This window comes from Mastigoproctus giganteus, chromosome 1 (genome assembly GCF_048544385.1).
Source record: "Mastigoproctus giganteus isolate SK-2022 chromosome 1, ASM4854438v1, whole genome shotgun sequence".
Lineage (NCBI taxonomy): Eukaryota > Metazoa > Arthropoda > Arachnida > Uropygi > Thelyphonidae > Mastigoproctus > Mastigoproctus giganteus.
In genome coordinates this window covers 31,504,366-31,524,668 of record NC_143575.1, presented here as the reverse complement: position 1 = coordinate 31,524,668, position 20,303 = coordinate 31,504,366, and the positions used below count along the sequence as shown (strand labels likewise).

The following is a 20,303-nucleotide window of genomic DNA, read 5'->3' as shown; positions in this document are numbered from 1 at the left end:
AAAAATATATAACTATTTTCATCATTCTTCTGAGGATATTATGTGGTTTTTGTAATTTTGGCGTATCACGAATATAGGAGCAATATTTTATTAGTCATTCCCTAGTTATATAAAACTCGACTTACGTAAGAAGTCCTGGAACGCATGTGGGGGACTTACTGTGTTTTTGGATTAACCGGCAAATCGATTATCCACGATTTTTATTTTACCATCTATCCCAGAAAATCGAGAGTCTACTGCATATTATTTTATTTATTTTATTTTTTTTAAAGTGTGTATTCATGCAGCCGATTACATTCATTCCTTCACTCACTCCTGTTTACCACAACACTCGTTCACTCTCTCTTGCTTCCTTACAGGATTACTCTCTTTTGCCAAAATTAACATTCATTACCTTTTACCACAACTCCTTTTTCACTCAATTGCCCAGCACATTTACTGTCTCTCATACTCTCACTCATTTAATTCATTCATACTTCTTTTATTCTACATTGCATCCCCTTGCTACTAGCTTACTAATATTTTTCAGCTAAGTTTCTTCACTGGTTGCCTGTACATCTCCCTCCACTACATGATTATATAGTGGATATGAGAGCCCCAGGTCCCTACACAGGGCAGGGTGTTGCTGGGTAGAAACCCCCAGTCAATCCTGTTTTGTCAAGTCTAGTATCTGTCAGGGAGCTGGAAACGGCTGCCCTGTCAGGTTAAATATCATCATCTGGACGTGGTGAGAGACATCGGCATTTTTTGACTATTGATTACGGTTTGGCTATGCGGGGGAGGGGGCTGAATTACCCTTCTTTGGATATTCCTTTGCATTTCAAATATTTTTTGTGTGAAATTCGTGAACACTTTGTAATTATCTTCTATTATAAACAAGTGTTCTTGTCCCCTGAGGAGGGAGCCAATGTCTGCTATTAATTGGTTTCTTGGTATGTCAAATTATACATTCATAGAGAATGCATGCCCAGTCTTCACTCTCACCACAGGTACAGTTTGTGTCATCAGTCAGCCCTAAGCAGATTAATTTCTCCTTTACCTATCCATGACCTGTCAGTATAAAGGTAAAGAATCCAGGGGCATACCACTTTGGTGGCTTTGTGCTAATCATTGCCGCCTGTGGCAGAAACCTTTTGGTAACTAGACCTCTGGTTTCCTGCTCCCAATCTGTTTGCCACAGCTCATGGAGCTTTGTGGCTATTCTTTTCCTTTCAGCCTTGATGTTATTGGCAGTATCAAGGGCTATCACCATAAATTCTGTGACCTTTTTCGAGTCTATAAGCCACTTTTGTCTACTTCCAAGTAAAGTGGGACAGTACCAGCCAGCACCTGCAGTGCAGGCATGAATACAGTACAGCATGCTCTGGTAATAGTGAGAAGTATTGTTCTCTGAATTGTCTCTAATTTGTTTCTGTTTCTAACTATTAGTGAGAAGTATTGTTCTCTGAATTGTCTCTAATTTGTTTCTGTTTCTAACTATGGCCATGTGGGTAAACCACACACCGGCTCCATAGGTGATGACAGGCAAGAACACTGGTCAATATATGATTCTTCTTTTGAGCCCCCAGTCAGACCAAACTGATCCTAGCAATCATGCCTCCATAGCTACTCATTTTTTTTGCGAAGTATGCCAAATGGGGAAAAAAGTTAATTTTGAGTCAAAAAGAACTAGGTATTTAGTTCTGATACCATTTTTACAATTTTACAATTTTCAAATTTTTACAATTTTCCTCACTCCTGCAGTTGCATAAGGGCAGCATTTGATCTTTGCTGCTCTACAACCACTCTTGTGTTTCCTTTTACAAGGAGGATCAAATCGTCCGCAAAGGCTAGGCTTTCCATTGGGCCTAGATTCAAAGTCCAAAATTCATCTAGAGCAACTGTCCAGAAAAAAAGGGCCCAGGATAGAGCCCGGTGGGTAACCTTTGTTCACAGTGCATATCAATTCCTGGAATCTCGTGCGAACTGAGACACTTCTGTCTTTAAGGCAGCTGCTTATTACCTTAGAGATTTTGTGGGACATTTGTCTGGCAGAGTCTCCTAAGGACACTATACCACTAGAGTGAATCAAATGCGCAACAACGTCTATAGAAACTGCCAACATGTACTTTTCCTCTGTATTTTTTACTGTTGTTAGTAGGTGGTGCATGGCAGCCTCTGTACAGTTGCCTTGCTTAAAATCATATTGATTATTCGAGTGAAAGCCTGCTTCTGTATAATACACAGATATCCTACTGTAAATTAGTCTTTCATACATTTTCCCTAGTACCGGGAGTAGAGCTATTGGTCTGTGTGATTTTGGATCAGTGGGAGGTTTCTCTGGGTTCTTCAAGATTAATCTTAGTACTGCCCTTTTCCAGATTTTAGTGAATGTTCCCTTTATCATGCAGTGGTTGTATAAGGCTATTAGTTTATCTGGTGCTATATCAGCTAATTTTTGATGATTTCAACCTCTAGGAGGTCAAAACCCAGGGCTTTTGTTATTTTTGGTTTTGGTCAGAGCTATTTCTAATTCTTCTGTTGTAAAAAGAGGTTCTATGTTGGCATTTTCCCATCCAGTATTTTCTTTTATAATATCAATCTGAGTAGGGGAATAATCCCCAGCCTCAGTCTGGATAATAGTGTCTAAGATGATGTTCACAGACTCTGCCCAACACAGGGTTGGGGTTCCATCTAGTTTAAATGTAGTTTCTATTACATCTCCTCTTGGCAACTTGTTGGCAAGAGGAGATGTTGTTGTAGACAACTCTCCAAGGGTCAGCATTTCCAGAAGTTCCCACTAAGTGCCACCAGGATTATTTTTTCTTTTTCTAATGAGGGAAGTATATTGGTTCCGAGTTCTGCAAGAATCTCTAAGTGCATCAACCTCATTTTGTGGCCAAGATGTTCTGGCTCTCTGAAAATGTCTTCTTGCCTGGTACACCCTTCTCCTGAGTATAGGTAAGTTCAGGGTACTGCCAGGGAACTACCTGCTTCCTCTCAGTTTTTTCTTTTGAATAGACAAGTTTGATGTTTTGATTATGACATTTGTCATAATCAGTGCATGGTCATCCAGGCTATAATTGTTTGATCTAGACCACTCAATTTCCTGCTTTTGCAGCTCAGCTGTTTAGTTCTGTGAAGATATTCCAATTTGCTTTCTTTATGTTATATCTTTTGAGATCCGACAGGGATCGTTTGGCTGCTTATAACTGTTCATTTAGTTTGAAGGTAATTGCTCTATGATTTGATGTGGTCCAGGCTGGCTTGACACACCAGTCTGTAATTTTATAAGCTATTGAATTTGTGACATCAATGTCTCTCTCCCACATGGCGCTGCTAAAAGTTGGCAGTCTATTTGGATGATTTAATACTTGAAATGTGGAGGTAACCACGTATTCAGTAAGTATCTGGCATTGTGTGTGCCATTGTATTTTTTACAACTATTGCAGTAAAAGGGACACCTGTGTGCATTGTGCATTCTATGTTCCTTGAACTCTACCCATATATATGTAGGGTTCTTAGAGTACCAAGATATCTATCTATATCATTTTCTTCTAACTTGAGTTTGATCTGATTAACAACTGTATGTGCTCTCTGAACATTCAATTGGAGGTGGTTGTACGTAGTGAGAGCCTTGTGAAGAACAGAATATCTATCTCTCTCTCTCTCTCTCTCTCTCTCTCTCTCTCTCTCTCTCTCTCTCTCTCTCATTGCATATCATTGTATTCTACCACCAGCTTTTATACCACACTGCCTCCATTATAAGTGTCAGATTATATCCTCAAGATTTAATTTGGTTTGTTTTATTTGTTATTAATTGAAATTTATTTTATTGGGTTCATTTGTTATTAATTGAAATTTATTTTATTGGGTTCATTTGTTATATTTTATAATTTTATGGGATGCCAATACAGTTTGCAAAGAAAGTATATTATGACTGAATAATGTATCACCTAATTCATATTACTGACTAGATTAATAATCTCCTGAGACAAGAGACCAAGAGGCATAATAAAAATGTGATGATCATATAGAACTATATACATCAACTTATTTCAAAAGCATAATCTCAAAATCGGTACAATAAGAAAAATTCTAATGGAATTTGGTATATAAACTGAACAAATAACTAAATTAAGCTTAAAACATTATGAAAAAGGCAGCCATTGGCACATCTGTGAACGTGTGCATGCACAATTGTCCACATTTACACACAAACTGAAATGGATGAGTTTTATATTATTATTATATTATGTGCATATTATTTTTAATAGAAACAGTTGAGTATGCAACATTTGCAGATGTTATTTAATTCTCACTTTTAGTCAAACGAAATCCAGATCGCACCACAGTTTGTCTAATTAGTACAGGAGTAATACTGGACAGTTTCCATCTTAAGAGTCGTCGAACTTCAACTGGAAATGGTTGTACTGGAAAAAAAAAGAATAAAATTCAGTAGAATTTTTCTAAATGATAAATACAAATATGAGATGCTACCCAAACATTTTTTGATTCCCCTTTCCATAGCAAACATAAATTATGGCATTCTATTTTTGTACAGTGAGAGTGTATGCCTTTGTGAGAGTTTGGTGTTAATCCCCCACTCATCTAGCTTATTCCAGCACAAAACTTCAAGGCAGTGCTGAATATCCTTCATGATTTCTGTGTTTGTTTTATTAGGACAAAAGATATGAAACAAGGGGTTTCATCAAGTTCTCTTAGGAGAAGAAATCTAGAAAGACCAGCTTCCAAAACACAAATCCTTGCAATGCACACAATGCAAACTTTCAACTGTTTAGTAAAATTCAATATGGGGGTGCCTCTGTTAAAGATGCAGAATGGTCAGATGTTCATCCATGGCAAAAAATGAAAATGTTGCATGAGTTTGCAAGTTAATTCATCAAAACATGCATCTCATCATTCAGGACTTGGCTGAACAAGTACATCTCTCTCCTAATTTTATCTTTACTACGTCCAATAACTGCTACTTTATCACTTTGACAAGCACAACCAGATGCAAACTGCCACTGCATTGACATACGAAGCTGTTCAGTTTTTTATACTGTGAAAGATATATATATATATACACAGTAAACTCCCGCTATTCGAGGTATCTGTATTCACGGTTTCGCGGTCGCTGATTTAATATAAAATGAAACCTAAAAAAATGAGAATTTTAAAGTGCCATGAACATTTTCTGCCATAAAAAAACATGGGCGTGGCTAAAATTATCTTTCCCGGTCAAAACAGCGCTCAGTGGGTGAGGGAGAGGGGTGACAAAATCCCGGCGTGGATGTTTCGTCGTTTGCTTTTAATTTATATGCTTATAAATTGAAGAAATTTATCAATTTATAAATAGATATGCTTACAAAAGTGTTAAATCTACCGTTTTGCAGTGAAAAACAGACTTTCGAGTGTGTTAACGGAAGAAAATGATTTTATTGTGGACAAGTTCTTTCTAACCCGTACAAAAATATGGCTACGAATAACAAGGGAAATGTGAAAATATCAAAGAAGGTGATGACATTAGAGAATAAAATTGAGTTATTAGACAAAATTTCTAATGGTGAAAGTGTCTCCTCAGTGGCAAAAGATTATAAAATCAATGAGTCAACGGTACGATCAATCAAAAAATCAGAAGAAAAAATCCGCCGTAGTGTCCATGAAAACGCGTTAATTGCTTCAAAAATTTGCTCTGTAACTCGTGATGTTAAATTAGAAAAAACGGAAAAAGCTTTAAATATGTGGATAGAAGACCAAACTCAAAATAAAATTCCTTTAAGTTCACTCATCATTCGTGAAAAGGCAAAACTCCTTTATCAACACTTTGGCGAAACTGATGATAGCACTGGCGGGATAAGTTTTTTAGCTATAGCAAAGGCGCTGGATTGAAATTTCTAATAAATATTACATTTAATATTAAATTGTTTCTTATTTTCATTTCGATGCCAAGGATGGAGCTTACCCCACGAGCGACTGGACTGAAATCGACTCAATATTGAAGAAAAGAGACTTAACGCAGCACAGCTGCCAAACACCATTTGGCGACTTGAAGAGGGCACCCTAGCCTCCTTCATCTTTAATACCCATATCCCCGGTGGGGGGGGGGGGGAGACGGTCTTACTGTCTCATCCCCTCCTCGCCATTCTCACTTTCCCTTCTGGTGGGGCATGGGCATGCCCCACTGTGACTTGGGGTTGCCTCCTCTCTCGACTCCATACTTCTGTCTTTTCCCCCCCCCCCAGACTTCAGTCTCACCACCCACTCTACCTGCACATACGCAAGCGAATGCCCTATACATCGGAATTGATTTAATCATCTCCAAATTACATTTTTCGCCCATACACTCGGCGTTTCAAAAATTTAGCGTTATTCCCCATAGAATTTACCAAAAAAAAAATATATATATACAGGCATACCTCGGCTAACGTTACCTCTGATAACGAAGCCTCGATATAACGAAGTCGGCAATTTCAAGCCCCATTTAACATAAAAAAATATTCCAATTTAAGACCAACGCCCGACAATCATTCGATTGGTGACTGACGGCGACTCGTTACGTATTCCCGAGTGCTCCCGAGCTGCGGGCATGTCTGTTATAACAGTTTTTCGCGTCAATCGCATAATTTAGTTGTTGTTTACATGATTGACGTTGTTTCAGTGTGGCGCATTGCAATAATCGACGTAGGTTCTTTGTAGCATTACATAACGTAGATTTTGTAAATTTTAATAGAAATATTTTTGTTTTAGTTAATTAAAATGTCAGAATCAAAGAAAAGTAAAGCAATTTCTTTGGAAACTAAACTAAATATCGTACGACGTGTTGAAAGCGGCGAAAGAAAATCCGATGTGGCACATTCTTTAGGATTAGCGCAATCAACTTTAACAACCATACTAAGTCAATCAGAAAAAATAAAACAGTCTGCTCAGAATTGTACAGATGTTACAGCGGCAAAATTAACTCGCTTAAGGAATCCAATTTTAGAAAAAATGGAGAAAATGTTAAGTTTGTGGATAGATGATATGTCACAACGTCATATGCCTTTAAGTCAAATTGTGATTCAAGAAAAAGCATTATTTTTGTTTAATCACCTGAAATCTAAACAAACTGAAGAAATTACGGAAACCTTTAGGGCTTCTCGTGGTTGGTTCGAGAAATTTAAAAAAACGGGCCAGTGTAAAATTAACAGGAGAAGCTGCAAATAAGTTTCCAGAAAAACTAAAGGAAATAATTGAACGTGAAAATTTTCCACCAAATTTGGTGTTCAATGTTGACGAAAGCGGTTTGTTCTGGAAACGGCTACCAACAAAAAGCTTCATTTCTATTGAAGAAAAATCAGCTGCTGGGTTCAAAGCAGCCAAAGACCGTTTAACGTTACTCTTTGGATCAAATGCCTCTGGCGATTATAAATTAAAATTGTTATTAGTTTACCATTCAGAAAATCCAAGGGCGTTAAAAGGTAACATAAAAATGAATTTACCTGTAATATGGAAAGCAAATAGAAAAGCGTGGGTTACCAAGGAGTTATTTACTGATTGGTTTGTTAACCACTTTTGTCCTGGAGTAAAACGGTATTGTCAAAAAAAACAACTTTGAAGAAAAAGCTCTTTTGTTGTTAGACAATGCTCCGGGACATCCTACTGATCTTAACACGTTGGACACATGCATTCCTGTCAAAGTTGTGTTTCTTCCAGCAAACACAACTTTCCTGATTCAACCATTGGATCAGGGAGTAATAGCATCATTTAAAGCTTATTATCTGCGTCGAATTTTAAGCAATTTACCTGAACTAGAGGATAAAGAGGAAATGACAGTTAAAACTTTTTGGAAAAACTACACCATTAAAAATGCAATTGAAAACATTGATAGTTCTTGGAAAGAAGTCACTAAGAAATGCTTAAATGGAGTTTGGCGCAAAATATGGCCAGAAGTTGTACTAGAAGAAGAAAATAACATCCAAGAAATTAGAAATGAAGTTATCCAGATGGCTCAATCAATAGGTTTCGAAAATGTCGATGAAGAGGATGTTAGAAATTTATTGAATGCAGAAGATGATGGTTTTTCAGTGGAAGATTTAGAAAACCTTGTTAGCAACGAAGACAAAGATAATGAAGGCGAAGTTAAAGAAGTTCCTGCTGAAAAAGTGTTAACAACCAAAGATTTAAAAAGGTGCTTAAATGACATTGAAAACGTTTTAAATTTTTTTTAGTGAAAATTATCCTGATTTAGGAAGAAGTTTTATTGTTAAGCGATCAGTGTTAAATGCAATAACTCCGTATAGGCAATTGTTAAATGAAAGAGAAAAAAAGCATAAGCAATCAACTTTAGACTCATATTTTAAAATGTGATTTCACTTTGTACGTAAGTTGACTGTTTATTTAATAAAATTTTTCTTTGTTCGAAAAAAAAGCTTTTCATTTTCTTTACGTAGGAACGTATCCCTATTCTGGCCATAGTATTTTTACCTCTGAAAACGAAGTTTCGCTTAACGAAGTAATTTCGTGGAACGCATCCTATTCGTTAATCGAGGTATGCCTGTATATATATATTTTAGTTTATTTTTTAACTTTCTTTTCCTCTTTTTTTTTTTTTTTTTTTTTTTTTTTTAAGGTCCTAGCCGCTGAAATCTCAGGAAATTAAGCGGCAGGACCTGCCAGAGTAAATCTTAGTCTACTGGTGTTTCCTGGTCTGGCTCCACGGGGCGAAAGTGGGGCAACGTTGGGCCTCAGTAGGGGTCCAGCGGCTAAACAACCAGATGAACAACGGTACATGACATTACACATATACAATATCCATACACTTTTAAATCTCTGGCATTTCCCAGCGAACTGGTTCACTCACAATGAAAGCAACGTGGAGATGGGGGAAACCCCTGGTGCCGTTTGACCCTAAACACACTTTACATACTGTGTATACATAGTCATATTATGAAGATACATATAATACATACATAGACAAAATTTTAGACTAGTTTTTCTTATATATTTCATACTTTGGAATGGAACCCCGTTATTACTATGGGCGCCATAACTCAGTACTCACGTTTTCGGTATTCGCGGCATTTCTCAGGAACGTAACCCCCGCGAATAGCAGGGGTTTACTGTATACATATAATTGTAAATTCAATGGTATTATTTGCATAAGTAATATTTTAATTTTTTTGTTCGAAAATACTTGCCTATCTTGTGGCAGGCTACAAAGACAGAGCTAGTAAGTTTATATTTTGTATTTATTTAAATGTATGTTGTTACAATAGCAGTCAATGTCTGGCTGTTTAGCTAATGGGAGGCAAAGTTAGAAAGGTACTTAGGATAGTAATAGACACTCCTGTCCTCGTATTGCACTAATAGCTCAGAGTGTTGAAGAATTTTAGGGGTAGGAAAGTGAAAAGAATATGATTGTAGAATATAAAGCTGGTGCTCGGGTAATCCGGAGCGCAAGTTCCCGTCCATATTAGTAACGGCCCTGGACTGGGTAGGTTACTGCAATTTGGAAGTGGATGTATTTGTATCTCTGTACATCAACCGAAATGCTATGTTAATGTCTACTCTTATACTAAATCAACTTATTTAAAATTCTTAAATTAAATCAACCAATAAACATTAAGAATCAAATTAAAAGGTAACTGGCAGATATATGTGAAACGGCAGCTCTTCAGGATGCCACACAGTCACTATTTCAGCAAATTGTGTTGAAATAGTGATATTGTGTTGAAATATGGACTATTTCAGCACAATCCGCTGAAATAGTGAAACGGTGTGGCATCCTGAAGAGATACTGTTTCACATGTATCTGCCAGTTACCTTCTGATTTTTTTATTTTAATTTGATCCTTAATGTTTATTGATTAATTTAATTTACAAGTTAAAAACTTTAGTTTTAATTTAAGATTAAGAGTAGACATTAACATAGCATTTCTATTGATATACAGAGATACAAAGACATCCACTTCCAAATTGCAGTAACCTACCCAGTCTAGGGCCATTACTAATAACAGACAGGAACTTGCATCACCGGATTACCTGAGCACCAGCTTTATATTCTTCAATCATATTCTTTTCACTTTCCTACCCCTAAAATTCTTCCACACTCTGAGCTATGAGTGCAATACAGGGGCAAGAGTGTCTATTACTATCCTAAGTACCTTCCTAAATTTGCCTCCCATTAGCTAAATAGCCAGACATTGACTGCTACTGTAACAACATGCATGTAAATAAATACAATATATATATATATATATATATATATATATATATATATATATATTATTCTTTAGTAATATGATAATTTATGTTGTATTTTACTTTTAATATACTTTTATAGTGGTTTTCCTTAAATTATTTCTAGATTTTTCTAGAAATAATTTCTAGAAAGAAATAATTTTTCTAGAAAGATAAAATAATAATTATATATATATATATATATATATACAGGGTGTCTCAAAAATATTGGTACAAACGTTTAGGGGAGGTAGGTAATATCTAAAGGAATGTGAATCGCATAGGAACCCACAACCAGAAACGTCACAGGAAAGTAGTAGCAGAGACACAAGACAGTAATTAGTGGCAAACATTTATTTGACATAATATTAACAATGGAGTACGAGATGGATGCATTTCACCGTGAGACGCGATGCATGCATGACACCGATGCAGCATGGATTAGCGGACACGGTCGAACACACCTGTATTTTCTTTGACAGTAGCAGCAGCAGCGCAGACAAGTCTCGCCACAAGATCCATTTCCGTCTCCACAGGCAATTCATACACAATAGATCTGAGGACCCCACAGAAAGAAATCAAGGCTCGATAAATCAGGTGAGTGTAGGGGCCAAGCAACAGGTTCACCACGGCCAATCCATCGACGCCCAAAATAGCTGTTCAAATGGTCATGAACACACCTATAATGGGCAGGCGCCCCGTCACGTTGAAACCAAATGTTGCGTCTCACATTTGCTGGAACGTCGTCAAGTAACTCTGGTAGAACTTGTTCAAGAAAGATCCGATATTTAGCGGAGTTCATGCGGGATGGTAACAGGTATGGGCCAACTAAGCAGTCACTGACCATACCTGCCCACACATTTATTATGAAGTGATGTTGTGCCGTATGGGGGCGCACACCATGTGGGTTGTCTTGAGCCCACACATGAGCATTGTGCTGACTGAATAAGCCTTCCCGAGTGAAATAAGCCGTCCATGAATAAAACAGGCAGGAAAATTCAAGTCTTGAACACTTTCTTGGAGAAACCACTGCACAAAAGCCACACATGCAGGATGATCTTGGGGGAGCAGTAACTGAACCTTTGTAGATGAAAGGGGTGTAAGGAATCGTTGTGCCAGACACGCTGTACACTGCAACGAGACACTCCTAAGGCAGAGGCAACGGCACGTGTGCTGGTAGTAGGATTAAACTGGACAGCATTCAACACACTTTCTTCCATGGCGGGAGTACACGTCGAACATGGTCTGCCTGCACTACTCCTGTTACCTCTAAATGACCCATAATCGCACAAATTTCGATGCACACACGCAAACAAACGGTGGTCCGGTACATGTCTGTCTGGGAAGCGTTCTCTATAAATTCGTTGAGTGGCTCGTCCATTGCCCTCTGCTAATCCATACACTAGGTGCATGTCTGCCAGCTCACAGTTCGTATATCGATGCATGCTCTTCGTGCGGCAACTACTGCTTGAATGAGAAAACCAGAAATTTTCCCTCTCACGAACTGAAGAACAGCGCCGTGTACTAACTTACGGTGACGTTTCCGACTATGGGTTCCTATGCAATTCACATTCCTTTAAATGTTACCTACCTCTCCTAAATGCTTGTACCAATATTTTTGAGACACCCTGTATACACACGCACACAAATGTGAAGCTGGAAGTGTAAGTTACACAAAAGCTGGAGGAAAAGATAACAGAAATATGCTAAATTTAAGATTAAAAAGTTTGTAGAGGTATGGCAGTCTTTCCATTAATCTGTCATATTTTTTATATTATTATTATTATTACCCCAGGAAACTGTGGGCCACTCCGGGACAGCAGTGCCAGGAGGGTGTGAAATTTACATACTAAGGTGAGATGAAACCAAATGAAACCACATGTACAATGTACAAGAGTACGTGTGTGCTCGACATATTTACAGAGGTGAACTTACAAGAGCTCGAAATAAAAACAAAGTTTGTAATAAAAAGCAAGATAAATGCGGCAGGCAAAAAAAGTCCAGGTGTAGGTGAATGTCATCATAGATTCAATAGCTGGTAACAGTTCTTAAGTATTTCCTTTCTGTAGAACTTGTCCTCACAGAACTTATCAGGGTGGATGCCTAATTTATTGTAGATCTGAAGGCAATTGGCCAGGAACATGTCCTTAAGGCAATAAATGTTAGTAAGGTTAAGCTGCAGAGGGAGGCAAGAGTTGGGGTGTTCTCTTGTTCTCTTTGTCCCGGAGATCAATGAAGATATAAGCGGAGCATCAATTCAACCTGTGATAAGCCAAGCTAGCATGAGTGCATTTCTTTTCGTGATAAGAAGTCTCCCAGGGAATGGTGCCTAGATTTGCTTGGAGGATGGATCTGGAGATAGTAAAAGGGTGGCCCACCATCCTGTTCATCCACCTTTTTTTAGGTGGGAGGCAGGAGCAGTTGACCAAATTTCAGAAGCGTAGAGAGAGGAGTAATGCACCTCAGGATGTGCCGAACAAGTAGCACTGGCTGATACACACCAATGAGCTCTTGACACACTGCTGCGTACGTCTTCTGTCTCATCCTGGCAAAGTGAGGCTGGAAGGTGAGTCCAACATCCAGGTGAGTCCTAGGTCTGTATGGGAAGTTACCCTTTCACAGCTAATGAAGGTTCGAACATCATTTTTGACTCTTTTTTTGGTTATCGGCAGTTGAGCAGATTTGGAAGGGTTCAGATGCAGCACAATTGTGGCTAGATAGTTTTCCAGTTTCATTATTTGTGTAGAAGCATGTTAGTTAATATCAAAAATCTGATGAGGATGATTTGAACTAATGTAGAACTTCAGATCATCGGCATAAGAAACAAAGTTAGTTAGAGGATAAGGTTCCAAAGCAGCTGCGAAGAGGATAGGTGAAAGCACACTCCCCTGCAGGATACCTCTTGTGACATTGAAAGTTACCTGGATGTTACTGACGGTAACAGACAGATGTCTAGGCAGTAGAATTGACTTCAAGATTTGTAGCAAGGTATGTAGCCGAGTGGGAGTGCAGTAGTACACGCTCTTTGAGTAGACCGGGGTTGAAGCCCCTGACTGCTGAATACGGTCAATCTGCCAACCCGCACTGGACCAGCGTGGCAGATTATGGTCCATTTCCCTCATGCAAAGGGGAGGAGGCTTCCATCCTGCAGTGAGTTGATAATGGCTGCACTTTACTTTTACTTTACTTATCTGCCAGACTGAAGTAGTGCTTAAGTATGGTAAACAGAACTGGAAGCAGCTCTGAAGGTAAACAGAGCTGGAAGGTATATTCCAGCTTGGAAGATGATGTCGATCTGAGATTTGCTGTTGAAGGTTTGTTGGATTCTGAAGAGAGTATCTAGAAGGGTGGTGGTTGTTGATCTCTTGTGCAAAACAGTATGAAGGTACTCAGGCCTGTGACCAAAGCAGTGATGGGCAATTGCTGGCTGAATCGCTTTTTCAAAGATTTTAAGTAAAGAGCAACTGATGGAGAGTGGTCGCAGATCTTTTGGAGATTTGGGTTTCCTAATCTTTGGAATGGGCTTGACATGATAGGATCTCCAAATTGATGGGATGATTCCAGATTGTAGGATTCGTTTGAAAATGTGAAGTATAAGGTCAACTAGTACGTGCTGCATATTTTTACAATGAATAGTGGAAAACTGTCTAGTCCTACAGTAGCTTTATTGGGTAATTTGTTAATGACATCAATCAGGATCTCTCTAGATATTTCTGTCATTCATCCACACCCTAGGTAACCAGTCCTCCAGTGAGAGTGAGAGAGAGAGAGAGAGAGAGAGAGAGAGGAATCTGGATCAGGACAATCTACCTGCAGGAAGATGCACTGTGTCCATTCCTGTACGAGCTTTTGATCAATGACATGATGATTTGTATGATGTGAAAGAATCCTTCTGTTTCCTGATGAAGGCCAGCTTGGTTTCCTTATTAAAACACCGATTTGATCTGCTACAAATTCTGACTTTCTTGGCTGCACCATGGAGTGCAGTTAACTTCAACTGTGCGGACGAGACCGTGATGGCATCCTCTATGGACTCAGAATATAGGCATCCCCAGTCAAATCCGTTCAGGCACTGTAGAACGATGTCCAGCTTCAGATAATTAGTAGAGAAGGCAAACCTAGGCAATTCAGCAGCATACTATATATAATAAGTGACATAAAACACACACACACAATCCAGAAATTTTTGGGTAGCACCTTTTAGACACGGCACACTCTAAACTAGGAGTACAAAAGTCAGAGGTGATCATGGGAAACATGGGCCCACAAACCCTTCCCCCTCCTCTAAGAGGCTTATTTTTATTTATTTTTTTTTTTTGAATATGCAAATAACAGAATTACTCATGGTAATAATGTGCAGGAAATGTACAGAAGAATATACAGTACAGTAAACCCCCGCTATTCGCGGGGGTTACATTCCTGAGAAATGTCGTGAATACCGAAAACACGAATACTGAGTTATGGCTCCCATAGTAATAAAGGGGTTCCGTTCCAAAGTATGAAATATATAAGAAAAACTAGTCTAAAATTTTGTCTATGATGTATTATATGTACCTTCACAGTACACAGTGAAATGCAAGCATATGGCATCGAAATGAAAATAAGAAACAATTTAATATTAAATGTAATATTTATTAGAAATTTCAAACCTGCACCTTTGCTAGCAAAAAAACTTATCCTGCCAGTGCTATCACCAGTTTCGCTAAAGTGTTGATAAAGGAGTTTTGCCTTTTCACGAATGATGAGTGAACTTAACGGAATTTTATTTTGAGTTCGGTCTTCTATCCACCGATTTAAAGCCTTTTCCATTTTTTCTAATTTAACATCGAGTTACAGAGCAAATTTTTGAAGCAATTAGCGTGTTTTCACGGACACTACAGCGAATTTTTTCTTCAGATTTTTTGATTGATCGTACCGTTGACTCATTGATTTTATGTTTTGCCACTGAGGAGAGACTTTCACCATTAGAAATTTTGTCTAATAACTCAATTTTATTCACTAATGTCATCACCTTCTTTGATCTTTTCACATTTCTCTTGTTATTCGTAGCCATATTTTTGTACTGGTTAGAAAAAACTTGTCCACAATAAAGTCACTTTCTTCCGTTAACACACTTGAAAAAGTCTGTTTTACACTGCAAAACGGTAGATTTATAATTTGATAAATTTATTCGATTTATAAGCATATAAATTAAAAGTAAACGACGAAACCTTCCATGGCAAGCGCATAACACGTACTGATCAAGGATTAGCGAGAAACATTCACGCTCGCGATTTTGTCACCCCTCTCCCCCACCCACTGAGCGCTGTTTTGACCGGGAAAGATAATTTTAGCCACGCCCATGTTTTTTTATGGTGGAAAATGTTCACAGCGCTTTAAAATTCACATTTTTTTAGGTTTCATTTTATATTAAATCAGCGACCGCGAATACAGATACCGCGAATAGAAGGGGTTTACTGTATATGAGAGCTAAAAAACTATCTGGATTGTGCTCATGTTCAAGGCTGAGACAACAGAATGCACTGTTGAAAAGCATAATGTCTAGACACATTTTATCCCCACCTCTATGCAGTATGCTGTTCATTTGCTTACAACGGTCTGTCACTGTTAGTTGATAACAAAAATGCTTTCAGCTGTCATATTTCAAAATACCAAAGTGCATTGAACAACACAAATTTGTTAAATTTCACTGTAAAATCAGGAAAATAGCACATGGAAACTCTGCAATGGGCCATACAAAAGTTTTCAGCCAGCACATTGTAACAGACTCCCTAAAGGATAGGGCAGTGGTGTCCAACCTATGGCCCATGCAGAAAGCAAACTAAAACAGCATTTTAGATGGTCGTGCCACTGGGTGTACAAGAATGCAAGCGTCGAGCTCGGCTGTATGAAAGTGTACATGTAGTCCAGTGCAGTCATATGTACACTAAATACAGTTATGTACATATCAATCTATTCATATTGTGAAATTCTACTATTTTGTTATAACTTGTTTATTGTACTGAATTATTATTAATTTGTACTGAAGTAAAAAATTATCCTTAAACATGTTCCGAAACAGGAAATTCGATTTGGGGTGTCATATTTTGGACTGAAGACTATTTCTTCATTGATACGACAAAAAAGCAGTGTGTTTGGAGACTGTATCAGTTTTTAAAGAATATAATTTAAAACGACAATATGATTTCAAGAATAACTTTTATGATCAATATAAAGGAGTGTTGTGAAAAGAAAATTTGTCAAAGTTACAAAACAAATTAAGAAAACGAAATACACTGAAAACGTATCAGTCAAGAAATGTATCTTCTGTAAGTGCTAGTTATCAAGTTGCACATTTGATCACTTTTGAAAGTAAGCTATTCAGTGATGGTGCATTTGTTAAACGTTGTTTTTTAAAAGTTGTGGAAGAACATTGTCCAGAGAAACAAACAATGATATAAGACATTAGTGTCTGAACAAACAATTATGCAAAGAGTAGAAGATGTTGGAAGGAATCTGTTCAGACACGAACCCTGTGGAGCACCTTTGGGATGCTGTGGAAAGGTCCGTTCGAGCTTTGGATCCTCCATCCAGGAATGCAACAGACTTATGGACAGCAGTGCAGCAAGCATGGATGGAAATACCTGTGGAACACTTTCGTGAACTACTGGACTCAATGCCTCACTGTGCGACTACCCTTATCCGGGCAAAAGGTAGGCCTACCCATTACTAGGTAGGTGTCCCATGATTTCTGTACACTCAGTGAATCTGGATAAGGGAGCTGATGAAAACCATCTAAAGCATTGCAGAGAGCATTTTATTTTCAAAAAAATTTTTAATATAAAAAAAATTGATTTTTTACAGTTGTATTCATAACAGTTTTGAAAATAAAGGTGACAAGACATAGTATATCTTGTCACTTTTAGTACAATACTGTATTTTCACAAATACAGTATTGCATTATTTTAACAAAACTTATACCACACTCATGTGACAGCACACAAACCTCAATTAGATGATGCAGGAATCTTAATCAAATTAAAGAATGATTATAAACTTATGAAAGCAATTGCCATGATACAGTATAAACTAGAACACCTAAAACAGATTTTTCTACTTTCTGAGGTTTCAATAAGTTTTCTCCTAATCAACCAGAGATGATCTCTCGAATAACTGAGATCAATCTGAATATGTAAATCCCCACTCCACACGTGCATTATTTAATACTGCAATTGACATGGCTTACCAAAGAGACTAGAATTCTTCTTGCCATTATGTTTTCAATATATACTTAATTCAGTTTTGTGTTTTATGGGAAACATTAGCAATTTTCAGTTTGACACAATAAATGAAGTACACTTCATTGAAGTAGTTTTAATGGTTTTTAACTTTGTAGTCTTTCAATTTAATATACATCACATGGAAATTTAAATACAAACAGAATAAAGATCTTCAAAGAAGTTCCTAAATAATTGCACTGAATATAAACACCATAATTTGAATAAAAGTAACAAAGTTGCGTACCAATTGCTTGGTTATATACTTTTCAAGAGAAGGCTGAAAAAAATTCACATTGCCAATTTTTTTTGTTGAGGTTAGGAAACAAAAGAGGGATACTGAAATAACAGGAGGCTACACCTTGTGGATTTAAAGGTCGGAAATTTGATTAATCCAGAGATATGAATAACCAAAAAAAAAAAAAATGACTGAATAATAAAATTTATATAAAAACCGTCATTGAAAGAATGACTTGAGCATAAGAAAAATGTATGCAAAGACCTATTGGCTGCACATTATAAGCAAAGAATCAAAATAGTGACAACTTGGCATTTTTTCTGATTGTGGGAAAATGGATAAAATAATGCATTTTGGGGGAAATAATCAATGATGACTTGTGGTCTATCTAGTATGATTTGGAAACAAAACAATGTCTGCAATGGAAAACTCCAATATAGATGCTAAAGGTGCATGAAAGTGTGCATGTCAAAATCACAAGTGACGACAGCGTTGATCTGTTTCTTTGCATTTATTAATGACACCAATGTTCAATCAGTATCAACATTTTAAGATCGAAAAGTCAATTAGTCATATTAAGTTAAAATTCTGAAGCACTGTGATTCTGAAGAACTCAGATTTTGTCTTTCAGTGGAACAGACGTTAAAAAAAACCAAAATTAACCAGCTTCATACCCCCACCATATTTTATGGATTTGGTTCCAAGTAATTTCTGGAGGTTTTAAAAAAATCAAATCCATCCTCAAAGGAAAAAGATTTTTCATCATTGAAGAAATTCAAAAGAATGTGACACTGGCTCTAAAGTCAGTTCCAAAGTAGTTCTATAAATGAAATACTTATAGCAATGGCAGCTTACTTATAGCATTTGAATGAGTACAAATGCCCCCTATGGGTCTCATTCAAAGAGGATGACAATTATTTCTGTGAACCAATTTCCATTATGTTTATAAAAAAACAGTCTCACTATATCTGCATTTCCATAACATGATTCTGACTATACCTGTCATTTTCAGCTATGTATGCTCCCTGTTGGTAAAAGGGGGGGGGGGGGAGAAACTATACTAATAGTGGCAAGCTTATTGGCACAGCCATGTTTCCTTTACCTGAAGATTACATGGCAATTATTCTGTTACTCAGGTGAAAAAAAAAGAGTTATTATACTCTGAATTTTCAATTTTAACATTAAAAGTGAATTATATTAAACAAGGAATTAATTCTAAAAATAAAAAATACATATGATATAAAAGATATGTAATCAGCTAAAAAACAAGTCATGCTTCAACTAACTTCTTTCTTGCCTTGTACCAAAGTTTATTGTTGGTGGAACATTAGGAAATAAACTTTGCCGCAATGGTGATATGGCATCCTCATCATGCTTCCTGATAGATAAATTTTGTGTATCTCCTATATGGTCAGCCCCTCCAGATGACGAAGAATAATCATCACTCAGGCACAAAGAATTCAAATCTTCATGGATGGCTGCAGTAAATGATACTTGGACGGATGTATCAGAAGCATTTCCATATATTTCACTAATTTTTACAGGAACAACATCTAAGGGGGAAAAAAAAAAAACGCAGATTATCCAAGGTATACAACATATGCACACACACTTTGTGAAAAACTGATCAGACACTAGAATATTATTTGTTACTGTTTGCTTTTGCATGAAAGCAAAATTTCCCTGAAGTCTACATATGCTGTGATATTTTTTAATGAATGAAGAAAAACATCTGTCTGTAATAGAAATGGGATAACAGCTGGGATAAATGGGATACACATATACATTTACAGCAGTAAACTACAGTATGGTAAAAATTCAGTCTAACAGAAGGAAGGGGTAGTCTGAATTAGTGAAGTCCTAGTATAGACTACAGTGATATGTAAATATTTTCAAGTAGCAGTTCATAAAAACAAGCAAATTTATTTACAATTCAGCAACACAGGTTAATTCAGATGGCTTTAATAATAATACTATTTTTTAAACAATAATACAAATAATAATATATTTAAAAACAAAAAACTTTAATGTGTTAATAACCATAAACTCGATCAGATGTAGCTGGTCCCTCCACTTATAGTGGACTGAAGGAATCAAATATTTTCTGTTGTATTCTGTTGAGTAAAGGTTCTATTGTATTGCCATTTTGTAACATCATTTCCATTGGAAGTAAAATAACTTACTTTGTGGAATTTAACTTTTTAATTCTTTAATTTCTTATTCTTCACCTACAGATTTTTCCCCTAAACTATTGTTGCTATTTCTTCTTCTAACACCAAATGATATCCAGCCTCCACACTCCACATCTTCTTTCTCTTTGAAATCTTCCCAATTAATATCCTTTTTAACAATTGTTGTGTAACACAATGACATTTTCATTTTTGATTGGTCTAAATTAATAAGAACATAATAGCTTTTTTCCATGCACTTTCCTATTGTATTCTACTTCATTTCAAGCTGTAGCCCAGTTGCGAATTTGACATTATCTTTTCTCCTCTTCTGTCCTACTTACTGACAATTTTTCCCCTAAACTATTGTTGCTATTTTTTCTTCTAACACCAAATGATATCCAGCCTCCACATTCCACATCTTCTTACCATGTGAAAT

General features: G+C 37.0%; 1 protein-coding gene across 1 annotated transcript in view; it reads right to left on the bottom strand.

Moving 5' to 3' along the window:
• LOC150090683 (tubulin monoglutamylase TTLL4-like) overlaps positions 1 to 20,069 on the bottom strand; it is a 188,119-nt gene extending 168,050 nt beyond the window's left edge. The window contains exons 1-3 of the mRNA XM_090368609.1: positions 19,925 to 20,069; positions 18,983 to 19,249; positions 4,302 to 4,412 (exon numbers count right to left, since the gene is read on the bottom strand). Of these exons, the coding sequence (XP_090224735.1) occupies positions 4,302 to 4,412; positions 18,983 to 19,249; positions 19,925 to 20,069 (523 nt within the window). The remainder of the gene's footprint in view (positions 1 to 4,301; positions 4,413 to 18,982; positions 19,250 to 19,924) is intronic.
• Between the last annotated feature and the right edge of the window lie 234 nt (positions 20,070 to 20,303).